Raw genomic sequence first — 12,672 nt, 5'->3', positions numbered from 1 at the left:
TGTAAAAAAAATTCCTTCTGTCAGTCCCCATTATACATTCCAAGCTAATATAGTAGTTGTCTCAATCTTCTCCTCCTTTGTGATACACAACACTTTAGACATTTTCCCGTCTGGAAATGTTTAATCACTCCTGCTATAGAGAGAAGACAGACTGTGGCAATTCCTGACCCAGTGACTTGGTAATTCTAGCCCTTTCTCTAAAAATCAAAGGTTTTTATTTCATCTCTGAAAATGATTTTTTAAAGCTTTATTATTTAAGTAATCTCTACACCCAACAAGGGCTTGAGCTCATGACCCCAAGCTCAAGAATCACATGCTCCTCAGACTGAGCCAGCTAGGAGCCCATGATAATGATTTCAAGTTATAACTGATTTTATAAGGCTTTCTTTACTCAAATATTAACAGGAAAAAATGTATACAAGGCTATGTACCAGTTGATTTCAGGGACCTTAGAGTTTTACAGGTCAGTTATAAAACAATGAATGTTTACTGAAATACCTAATCGGATTAATTAATTTGGTATAATCACGTTTCTGTATTACCTACAGTTAATTGTAAAATTATGTGATCGTTAAAACGTTTATGATAAATGTATGTTATAATAAATGACTTATTAGGTGAATAACGTTAAAGGAAAAAAGCAGTGGAGAAGATCATACATAAAGCTCTAATATAAACGTAAACCGAAGAGCTTTAAGTAGGAAAAAAACGTGGGCAGCCCTGGTGGTGCAGCAATTTGGCACCGCCTGCAGCCCAGGGCGTGATCCTGGAGACCCTGGATCAAGTCCCGCATCAGGCTCTCTGAGTGGTGCCTGCTCCTCCCTCTGCCTGAGTCTGCCTCTCTCTCTGTGTCTCTATGAATAAATAAAAAATCTAAAAGAAAAAAAAATAGGAAAAAAACTTGAGGATGCCTGGATGGCTCAGTTGGTTGGGCATCTCCCTTCAGTTCAGGTCATGGTCCTGGAGTCCTGGGATTGAATCCCACATCAGGCTCCCTGCCTCTCCCCCTGGCTCACGCTTTCTCTCTCTCTCTCTCTCTCAAAAAAAAAAAAAAAAAACTTAAAAAAAAAACTTAGGAAAAACATATCAAAATATCAGTGATTATTCTTGGAGTGGTAGCAATATGGGCTATTTTTTGTTTTTGAGTTTCTCAAAACTAATATTTTACTGTTTTTATAGTAAAACTAGCTGATTTCTGCATATAAAAATTACATTTTGTTTTATGTCTTAAAAAAGAAACAAATTTGTATGGGCTGCTGATATTAAAGATGTATTTATAAATGCATACATGGAACAAGAAAACACCTTACTTGGATTGACAGTAATAGTAATAGGATAATAAAGTAGCTGCCCAAAATGCGGTTATTTTTGACAGCAAAGACTCCTGAGAGAGAAAACTTAAGGATGAAATGTGAAAGTATGCCAAAAAAGATTAGTATGAGAAGCAGCCATCATTCCACTATGCAGACTACTTACTCACCTGCCATCGGTGTTATAGTGCAGCTCCATCACAGCCCCACTGTGTCCTTTCAATGTAGCATAGTTATCACAGTCACCATAGACATTCCACAACACTGTTAGGGAGACGGGGGTTCTGTGATCATTATTGTGCAAAAGAAAACTCATCATTAGGCATAGAAAAGGTACTCACAAATTTACCACAACAGTTTTGAGATTATACTCCTCTGGAACACTATTGGTTCTACTGGTGGGACCAATATTCCTGGCACTATAAACAAAAATAATGCAATACTTTCACATTTAATAAGGTTGAAAAATTAGTTAATGATATAATTTTTTAAATCTTAAATTTTTTGCTGTAATGTGAAAAAAGTTAGTACTCACTACTACATATTGGTTGAGTATAAGCAAACTGCAAAATGATGGCACTTATAGACAACCCACGAAGCTGTGACTGACTTGAAGGTCACATGGCAAGGACTATGCTATGTCTACTCATTCCACATGTACTATGTACCTATAACATGCTAGGTGCTGGGGTAAAATGGGGGTAAACAAGACACAGCTCCTCAGGGAGCTTCGTCTAGCAGGGACTGAAGTTTGATTAGTGTTATTAACGAGCACCTCTAGGGGCACTTGGGTGGCTCAGTGGTTGAGTGTCTGCCTTTGGCTCAGGTTGTGATCCCAGTGTGCTGAGATCCAGCCCTGCATCAGGTTCCCCATAGTGAGTCTGCTTCTCCCTCTGCTTATGTTTCTGCCTCTCTCTGTCTCTCATGAATAAATAAACAAAAATCTTTAAAGAAAGAAAAAAAGGAGCACCTCTATACATAATAAGGTATATACATAAATTATTTTTCTGTTGATAAACTGTTTTTTTTTTGTTTGATGAAATAAGCATGCTGATTCAAGGATGTTTTGCTAACATTCCAAGTCTTCCAAATGCTTGGTCACTGTTTAGAATCACAGAACTAGAAAACCTAAATCAAGACAGTGAAGACAGCTATCATCCACCCTGAGGTACAGACTTCAAAGCAAAAAGCTAAAGGACTTGCTTCATTTTACAATGTAACAAATGATGCCAGAATAAAACAAAGTCCTGATATCTTCTCTCTTGCTTTTTCTCATGACTCTTCCAAAGTGATTTTTTTTCAACTTATTTCTCAAAGTATTCCCAACTAGTAGCTGAGAATCTGGATATAAATCTCCCCCACCTTTTTTTTTTTTTTTTAATAAATTTTTATTTATTTATGATAGTCACAGAGAGAGAGAGAGAGGCAGAGACAGAGGCAGAGGGAGAAGCAGGCTCCATGCACCGGGAGCCCGACGTGGGATTCGATCCTGGGTCTTCAGGATCGCGCCCTGGGCCAAAGGCAGGCGCCAAACCGCTGCGCCATCTAGGGATCCCTCCCCCACCTTTTTAAGATTTTATTTTTAAGTAACCTTTACATCCAACATGGGGCTCGAACCCACAACCCCAAGATCAACAGTTGCATACTCTATAGACTGAGACAGCCAAGCGCCTCTTGGATGTAGATCCTAATAATGTACAGGTAAATTATCCAAGAGAGTTGCCACTTTAGGATCCCCTCCCCCTCCTTTCCCATATGCTAGGATTCTATGAGTGAATCAAGAGAAAGGCCTTACATCCTTGGGAGAACGAAAAGCTATCTCTCTCCCCATTACTTCCATTAACCTACTATTCCTAGTTCTATTGTCTGGCTGAATAAGTTCAAGATTTGCCTCCATGAGGAAGATATTCTCAAAGAAGAGCAACTCACTTTTCAACTAGTAACATAATCTCCTCTGTATTTACCACATGGATCTTGAGGTCTATATTCAAGATCATTCAACATTCTCCTTACACTGTTTTAGCTATGCAGTTTGTAATGCGAATAATCCAGACTGATACACTCTGTGGCACTAAAGGTTTTAAAAAATAATCACTATTTAGCAGAGAGTGATTATCCCAACTTCAAAAACTATCTCTTACATATCAGTCGATCAAAGCCTGCAGATGCTAAGGTGGATCCATTGGGATGAAACTTGCAGCAGTACACTTCCCCTTCATGTCCTGAGAGAAGCATGATTGGCGCTTGAAGGGAGGAACACCTTGGAGGTCCCTAAACAAAAGACAGAAGTACAGGGTAGTTACTACATACAGGCAAAGGAGACTACAAAAGACACGGTAAACAATCATTGAGTAGATTTCTCCTGATTTAGAGAATGGTAACTCTTCTCACATTAACTTAGGCCTCCAATTTGATACCCTCCTACTCAAGTGTCCAGTGTCTACCAGTTATACTGACTACTCCCTCAGGCTCCTTCTGTCCCATAGCCAACTTTAAATTGCTCAAATATGCTAAGCTCATTTCTGTCTCAGGATCTTTACACTTCTTGCTCCTGATCGGAATCCTCTTCCCTTGATCGTCCTGTGTTTAGCTCTTTCCAAATGTTTCCTCTTCAGAAAGTCTTTCATTGATCACTCAAACTCAAAGCAGCATCACACCTCCCCTCTGTATTCCATTAATCCTACTGTATTTCCTCACAGCACTTAAGACTACCTGAAATCACCTTCCTTTGTATTGGTTTACACATTTTGTCCTCTTCCCCGGTAGAAAAGCAGCTTTGTGACTGCAGGGACCCTGCATTCAACACTTTTCCCAGTCTCTAGCACATTTAATTAATGCCTGAACTGAGCTTCCCAACAACCCTGCAAGGTACATATTACCCAGGAAAGTAGTTTTGACTATGGTCTTGACACTAAACCTAGGCTTGGACAATTCACTGGAACCTGGGCTGACATTCCGGTCAGAGAGAAGACCTGGTACACTATTGATAATCCCCAAACATCCTTAATAGCTTTCAGTTTACTCATTTATTTAAAAAAAAAAAAAATTAACGTGCCAGGCACTGTTTTAGGCGTTCGGAAAACAGTACTGAACAAAATAAACAATGGAGTTTGTGTTCCCGTGGAAAGGAGGAAGAGAAGAGACGAAGAGAGAAAACAAAACATATAGCAGGTTGGTATGTGCTACGGAAGAAAAAAAGCGATGTGGATTAATACATATGGGGTATTGCAATTTAAAACAGGGTAGTCAGGAAGGCCCTTACTGAAAAAGTGATATCTGAACAAAGATTTGGAGGAGCTGAGTGTGTAAACCACGTGGATATTTTGAAGAGCATTCCAGTTGAGTGCAGCAAATGCAAAGGCTTTGAGGCAAGAGCATGGAAGCCAGTGTGACTGGAGCAGGGGGAGTAATGGAAAATTGGTAGATCTGAGAGGTAAAGGGAAAATGGGCAAAAGATTTTAAGGATTGTAAGGATTTAACCCTGGGTGAAATGGAAAGCCATCAAAAGTTTTCAGCAGAGGGTAACATGAGCTGACCTTTAGCAGGATTCTCTAGCCACTGGACTGAGAACAGATGGACCATAAAAGAATAGAAACAGGAAATACCAGTTAGGACCTCACTACAATAATGCCAGATGAGAAAAATAACGGCTTAGACCAGGGGCGAGTGATGGAGGTGGCACAAGGATTAGCAATTTGGCATCTATTTTGAGGACGGTGTGCCAGCAGGATTTGCTCACCGGCTGGTGGAGAGGTTGAGAGTGGAGACGTTTTACTTCTTGATCGGAGCCTACCAGCCCAGCAGAGGGGTGATCGTTATTACCTCCATCTTACAAGAAATGCAGTTAAGAGCATGGATTCGGCTTTAAAATCTGTTTCCTATCATTTACCGGGTTAAGAGCTTATAAAAAAAGGGCACTGAGATTTCCTAACTCTTAAGCTGTTACCAAGATTAATGGGGTTTTCATACACAAAGCCCTTAGGACAGGTATTAAATGAAGGTCAGCTCTCGTTCCGTTGTTGTTAGTAACAGTACTAGTGCTGAGACATGGGGGGGGGGGGGGCATCTTGACCAAAGCAAGCCGGGCTCATTCGTTTCCTTTCTCTCCTCATTCGTTCATTCATTCATTCATTCATTTTTTTCAGCCATTCTACAAAGTTTTCTGAATGTTTACTCCACGCTGGGTCCCTGTGGAAGATTTAATACGAAAAAGCCCCGGTGCGGGTTTTGACTTCAAGGTCCTTAACGCTAAATGTAACGCCACCTCCCAGGGTGGTCGAGACGCTGAAAGCGGGCGTCCAACCAGGTAACGAGCGGAGCGTCCCGGGGGGGCAGGGGGGGTGTCGACCGCTTTTACAGTGTTTCCTGTGTGAACTGCAGGCAGCTATTCCCGTTCCTACCCCGCACTGCGGGATCACCGGGGGCGGGCTCCCTGAGGGGAAGATGAGCTGAGGCCCGAGGGCCGCCCGCGACTCCACTTACCGCTTGTAGCAAAGCTCCCGGCGCCGTCTGCTGCTGCCCAGCTCCGGGGCCCGACCCCGCCGCTCCCAACAGCAACTCATGCCGCTGCCGCTTGACTGGGACCAGCGGCAACTCCGGGCCTTTGCGCTTTTGCTGTTCTATCATGGCGGCAACCGCTCTCCTCAGCGCCGCCACTGACCGCGCCGACACCCTCAGGCAGCGCGCGATTGGCTCCGACTTAGTTCTTCCCCCAGAACTTCCGGCTTGGAGTAACCAATCGGTCTGCAGCAATCCCCTCTGCACCGCCTCCCTGAATACTCTTCTTTTATTGGTCAGATCTTTCTGGCGTCACGGGAGTGCGGTGCTGGGATTGGTGGGTGGAGCTGGAGTCCCACCTAGGCGCGCTGGGTCTTGTGGGTGGAAGCGTTGTCTGGTTTTGGCGTTTCGCGCAATGCTGCGGCCGGGAGACCGGGAGCTGACCCAGAGTAAGTGGAAGGAAGGTCGAGGGTGGGTGGCTGCGGCATCTAGAGACGGCGCCTCGGTTGTGTGACGTGAGCCTGGCTCTTCTCAGCTGAAGGTTTGCAGGGGCCTGAGGCGGGCCCCGGGGTCCCAGCGTCGGCGCGTAGCAGCCTGGGTTCCCCTTCTAGGCTGGAGCAGGGCTTTGGGGTCTCTGCGGCCGCCCGGGGCCCTCGTCCGCCGACTCGTTCGTCCAGCGCCTGCCGTGTCCAGCCCTGTGCCTGTGCCGAACGCCCCCAGGGAGGAAGGGCCTGTCTCCCAGCCCCACCAGGCTCCTCTCTCTGACTGAGGAGGCCGGCTTGTTTCTGCCACTGGTCATACAGCCTTTTACGAGGGCCTGCTCTGTGCCTCTGGGAGAGACAGGGATGAGAGGAGTATCCGACTGCTGCTTCTCCAGAGCACAGTCCTGTGGAGAAATTCGGAATCATATCTGGGAACTAGGTCTCCTTAATTGTCCAACTGGTGTTTATTGGAAAGAGCCCTGAGAGGATACATTGTGAACCAAAGATGGTCCCACGTCGGGCCCCCTGCATGGAGCCTGCTTCTTCCTCTGCTTGTGTCTCTGCACCCCCCCCCCCCGTCTCTCATGAATAAATAAATTAAAAACAAACAAACAATTCAAATATTTGAATATTGAGGGCAAGCATGTTAAACAGTGATCTCACTAAGAGCTTTAAAATACGTGCTGCCTAGGAGAGGTGCCTGATGTTATGAGTGTCTGCAATAAGCAGAAAAGCCTCTGTGAGGAAAAGATGCCCGAACTGATACCTGAAGGAAGAATTGTAATTATTTGGGTCAAGGGAGAAAGGCAGAGCGTTCCATATAGAACAACATGTGCAGGGGCCCTGCGGCAAATGGGAGGAAAATGACTGAACGGCAGAAAGAGGCCACTATGGCTACTTCAGAGGGAATGAAGGAGGGTCTGGTACAGGATGCAGCTGGAGGTGGGTAGAGGTGCAGGATTTTTACTTCAGGACTGATGGGAAACGACCGAGCTTTTTGTTTGTTTGTTTGTTTTGTTTTTGTTTTGGTGGGGGAGAGAGTGGTGTGATGGGACAGGTGGTGGCTTGATCACTCAGTAGCATAAACAGATTGGAGGAGAGATAGATGCAGATCGACCATTTAGGTGAGAGATATAGCAATGAGGACTGAGGTATTGGTACAACTACAGAGAACTGGACAGATGCTAGAGATAAAAAGGAGCTAAAATCAGGAATTAGTGATAGAATGGATTCAGGGAGTGAAAGGAGAGAAATCAAATCTCAGGTTTTAGGCTTATGCAACTGGGTAGTTTTTTGTGTTTCTTTGGTTGTTTTTAAGATTTTATTTACTTAAATAAGTGCACAAGCAGGGGGGAGGGGGAGAGGGAGAAGCAGGCTCCATGCCGAGTAGGGAGCCCAGTGTGGGGCTCGATCCCAGGACCCTGGGCTCATGACCTGAGCCAAAGGCAGATGCTTAACTGACTGAGCCACCCAGGCGCCCCACAACAAGGTAGTTCTTTTTTTGGAAGGGGAAGGGAGAGGTCATTCCTGACATCCAGGAGGCAGTTTGAAATACACCGTTGGGACTCTGAGATGTTTTGGGAAATGTTTAGTGGGAGTAATTTGCATATAGGTGATAATTGAGCCATGGGTGTGGTTAAGATCAACTAAGAGCCGTGAGTGGTCCCAACATGTAATGGTCAAGAATGGGAGCATGAGTCCACAAGAGAAACAAAAGCACAAGAGTGGAGGACCAGAGGAATGTTGTCTCAGCAACAGGAAACGGTCTGTATTAGAAAATATGAGAACTGAAAAATACCTACGGGCTTTATCATTGTGGAGCTTATGGTGTCCTTCGTGAAAGTTGGTGTGATGGGACTAGAAGCCAGATATGAGGCAGAGATTCAGGGAAGGAAATGGAGGCAGTGAATCTAGAGAGTATTTTTCATACATACAATTGTAGAGGAAAGGATGTGGAAGCTGAAGGAGATGAGAAGTCACCAAGGACCCAGAGTGACGGAGAAACTGAAAACACAAGAAAGAAATTGGGTCATTGATACTGTTCTGAGAACATGGGAATGGATGGGATCCAAAGTACAGTTAGAGAGAGCAACCTTAGGAAATAGGACAGTTTGTCCAGTTAATAGAAAGGAAGAAGAAAATGAAGGCAACAGATACAGGTTGTTTGTGTGTTTTGTACTGGTAAAATTAGTTCCTATCTCTTAGCTTTTATATTTTCTGTTACATAGGTGGTGGGACCATATACATAGAATGAGAGGAGGGCAGAAATTTTAGAAGTTTGCAGAAAGTCTGAAAGTCATTGTAGATTGTGGGAGAATGAGTTGACGAGAGAAATGTACAATTGTCTTGCAAAATTAAGGACCCATTTGAGGTTGGAGATCATAATGTTTTTTCCTAGCAACAGTAGGCTGTTCAGTGTGGGCATGGAGAAAATGTATCCAGGTATGGTGAGGACTGTGGATTTGACATGTTCAACACACTTTTCTACCTCTTAATGTGCTTTCTATTACTGAACAGTTTGGGATGCTAAAAATGATTTCCTAGATTCCTTTGTACCTAAGGGGAGAATTGAATTTGGAACTGAGTTAGATGTGGAGACAAAGAGGGTGAGAGCCATCCAGTTTTGCTGGCAAGTGTCATAACAGAGGCAGTAGATTTTTTTAGTCAACAACTTTCTGGTTCAGTGACTTTCTGCAATGATAGCCATAACTTTCTTGATCATGGCAAAGACTTATTTTGTGAGTTACAACTTCTTCCTGTAAGTTCTAAGAGACCTGCTCCTTTAGCCCTTTGAGTAATTTTGTAAGCCACATAATACCTGGCAATAACTCCCTTTCTGCTTAACTTAGTTAGCATGAGTTCTGTTGTCTGCAGCTATACTCTACTCCTGCCAGATAGGTGAGCTGTAAAGGCACGGAGTTAAAAGGAGGTCAGGGTGTTACTGAAATGATGGGTTGTGGAACCCAAGTTGGAGAGGGCTAATAGGTTGGAAGAAAGTAGAGTTCAATAGATTAGGTTCTAATGAGGTCAAAGAACAGTATTCTCTGCTACAGTATTTCCTTTTATCTTTGAAGTCCTATTCGGTTGTCACCTCTTAAACTTCCCTGTGTCCCCCAAAACCTTGCTCTCTTTTTTCCCAGTACTTTGAACCTAGCCACTATAGCTCTGATCACACTGCATTGTAATTGGTTACCGTTATCCCTACCAGACTAGGAAGTCTTTGAGGGCAGGGACTGTGTTAAAAGAGGTGATTTAGTGGCATGTATGTGGTCTTGAAATGGCCTAATATTTGTCTCTTTTTAGCTATGAGTTTTGGGCAAATTACTTCATTTCTGTAAACAGGGCTATCTACTTTATAAGTTGCTTTAAAGATTGAAAGGTTTATGAAGTGCCTAGCACAGAGCCTGACATAAATATCATAAATATGCTGAATTGATGAGTTAACTAACAGTTTAATAATATATATATTTTTTTAATTTTTAAAATTTCTTTATTTGAGAGAGAGAATGAGAGAGAAAGCTTGAATGGGGAGAAGGAGAGGGAGAAGCAGAGTCCTTGCTGAGAGAGGAGCCTGATGAGGGGATCAATCCCAGGACCCTGAAGTCATGACCTGAGCCGAAGGCAGATGCTTAACCGACTGAGCCATCCAGGTGCCTCCACCCAGGCACTCCTTAACTAACCATTTAAAATAGGATAAAATGAAGTACTTCAGTATTCAGATATAAATTTCAATATGCTTTACATTGTGCTAAACACTGGAGATTTGGGGACAGTGACAATGTGTAACACAAGGGCATGCTCAGAGGAATTTCATAGTCTAGAAAGAAAAGGAAAGATGTTCATAGTATTTGAATCTCCTCTCCATTCATAGTTTTGTAATCTTAGGCAAATTACTTAAACTCTCATGTCTTAGTTTCTTCATCTATGGAATGTCAACGATAATTGCCTATCTTGTAGAGGGGTCAAAAAGAATTAAATAGTTAAGAGAAGTAAAACTTTTATGGTAATGGATGGCAAATAAACACTGAAATAGGGCAGCCCCGGTGGCGCAGCGGTTTATTGCCGCCTGCAGCCCGGGGTGTGATCCTGGAGACCCGGGATCCAGTCCCACATCGGGCTCCCTGCATGGGGCCTGTTTCTCCCTCTGCCTGTGTCTCTGCCCCTCTCTCTCTCTCTGTCTCTCTCTCTCACTCGCTCTGTGTCTCTCATGAATAAATAAAAAATAAAATCTTAAAAAAAACCACTCAAATACTAGCTGTTATCAGAGGACTTGGATAAGACCTCTCTAGGTTTATTGATTATAAGTGTGGGATGGGAGAGTGAGTACTGGTCATGGGGTCTAGAGCCAATAGCCTTTGTCGAGTCACTTGACCTCAGTTAGCCTCATTTTCAGTTAAATAAGAGGGCTGCATGAACTCCAGAATTCCTTTTCAGCTTTCACATTTTATGAGACTATTTGTGTGTGTGTGTGTGAGATGATTTTGTTTTTGCTTTGTTTTGTGTTTTACTGTTCTTTCTCTCTCCTGCTTTTGGACATTTTCTCAATTGATCATGACTGAAGTTAAAAAGGAAGAAACATCTATCTAAGATAGTCATTCAATAAATTGGTGGGAAGGAGGAAGTTTGGCTTCCAGTTTAACATTTGAAAGACTCCCACCTGATCTGGCCAGTATATTGGGCAGAACTCATTTCCTCTGCTTTTCTTTTTCTTTTCTTTTCTTTTCTTTTCTTTTCTTTTCTTTTCTTTTCTTTCTTTTCTTTTCTTTCTTTTTTAAGATTTTGGGAAAGAGAGAGAAGGAGCAAGCGGGGGAAGGGCAGAGGGAGAAACAGACTCTCCGCTGTGCAGGGAGCCTGATGCAAGCCTTGATCCCTGGACTCCCAGATCATGACCTGAGCCAAAGGCAGACACTTAACTGACTGAGCCACCCAGGCACCCCTCCTCTGCATTCTTTATTTATTTATTTATTTTTTAAAACATTTTATTTATTTATGACAGATACAGAGAGAGAGAGAGAGGCAGAGACACAGGCAGAGGGAGAAGCAGGCTCCATGCACCGGGAGCCCGACGTGGGATTCGATCCCGGGTCTCCAGGATCACGCCCTGGGCCAAAGGCAGGCGCCAAACCGCTGTGCCACCCAGGGATCCCCTCTGCATTCTTTAGACCAGAATGCTTTCTCCCTTCTTTCTCTACCTGTGTTTGGCACATAGTGAGGCTCTATTCACTTATTAAAAAAAAATTTTCAGTACCAACTGTATACCAGAAACTGGGAACAGACAACCAAATGAGAAATGGTCCTTGATTACATGTTTGGATGAATGAATCCAGCTCATCATTACCTCCTCCATGAATGATACCCTTCTGATGATGACTCTCCATTAGAATCTCTAATGTTGGGACTTAATTCGTGTTAGAAATTCTTATAAGTTTTAGATGTACACTGCAAATTCTTTTTAAGGTAGTGTAGAATAGTGGTTGAGAATGCAGGCTCTGCAGTCATTATTCTGTCTTTGCTCATATCCTAGTATTTTTACCTGTCAATTGATTCTCCTCTCAATTTTTATACACAGATTAAAGATCAATAAGAATTCCTTCAATTCTCAAGGTTCTATCCAGTTAGTTCTATTCTGTAGCAACCATAATAAATCTAAATCCTAACAAACTTAAATGCAACAACAGAAATCTTGGCCAGATCAGTAAGGTGACACATGAAATGGAGTTCCAAAGGTACTTTGAAGTATCTTACCAATTTAATATTGTTCTATGGACTTCTCATTGCTTGAGAGAAAGGGAGAGCAGGATATGTTTTTTTCTTTTTCTTTTTCTATTGCATGTACATTAAAAAAAACAACTTTGAAACAATAACAAAATTGTGGAGGAACAATACAAATAACATTTATGAATCATTTGAGAGTTAAGTTGCTAACCAGATGCCTCTATCTTTCCTAAATACTTAATTTTCCTCTAAACAAAGACATTCTCCCGAATAACCACAATATAACTAGTATAATCAGAAAGTTAACATTGCATTACTACCTCTAGTTTCCAGGCCCTGCTTCTCCATTCTTGGGTACTGATTCATCATTCTGGACAGCCCAATATGTGGATGTCATCATTACCCTGCTCCTTTCCACACTGGTTGCTCTTTGCAAATTTATTCCTCACCAACCTAGGCTCTAACCTCACTCTGGGCCACTATTCCTCTGCCACACCTCTCATTCCCACAGTGTACTTTCCTTGCTCTGTCCCTTGCTTTGGGAAGTAGGTGGCTGGTAACTGGGTCCCTGTTGCCTCCCTGCATATTATATTGTTGTTTAAAACATTCAAGGAAAATCAAGCACTTAAGGTAGATATTCTGCTTCCAGAATTATTGCAAAGCAACTC

The 12,672-nt window shown here is 42.9% G+C and overlaps 2 protein-coding genes across 7 annotated transcripts in view; one reads left to right on the top strand and one right to left on the bottom strand.

Annotated features, from left to right (window-relative positions):
* The window catches only part of SNRNP40 (small nuclear ribonucleoprotein U5 subunit 40), a 40,208-nt gene extending 34,215 nt beyond the window's left edge, over positions 1 to 5,993 (bottom strand). Inside the window, exons 1-3 of the mRNA XM_077898768.1 lie at positions 5,793 to 5,993; positions 3,452 to 3,581; positions 1,481 to 1,574 (exon numbers count right to left, since the gene is read on the bottom strand). Coding sequence (XP_077754894.1) covers positions 1,481 to 1,574; positions 3,452 to 3,581; positions 5,793 to 5,936 — 368 coding nt within the window. The 5' untranslated portion in view covers positions 5,937 to 5,993. The remainder of the gene's footprint in view (positions 1 to 1,480; positions 1,575 to 3,451; positions 3,582 to 5,792) is intronic.
* ZCCHC17 (zinc finger CCHC-type containing 17) overlaps positions 5,480 to 12,672 on the top strand; it is a 62,889-nt gene continuing 55,696 nt past the window's right edge. For 2 of the 6 annotated variants that reach the window (XM_077898771.1, XM_077898772.1), the window contains exon 1: positions 5,480 to 5,616. The gene's annotated coding sequence lies outside the window, so the exon portion shown is untranslated. Of the gene's footprint in view, positions 5,617 to 6,099; positions 6,257 to 6,330; positions 6,349 to 12,672 lie in introns of those variants that run through there. The other 4 variants (XM_077898769.1, XM_077898773.1, XM_077898775.1 and 1 more) reach the window with 4 other exon arrangements.

The sequence above is a fragment of the Canis aureus genome, chromosome 5, assembly GCF_053574225.1.
Source record: "Canis aureus isolate CA01 chromosome 5, VMU_Caureus_v.1.0, whole genome shotgun sequence".
Taxonomy (NCBI): domain Eukaryota; kingdom Metazoa; phylum Chordata; class Mammalia; order Carnivora; family Canidae; genus Canis; species Canis aureus.
Note: the sequence above shows the minus strand (reverse complement) of the source record. Positions and strands in the feature narration are given on the sequence as shown.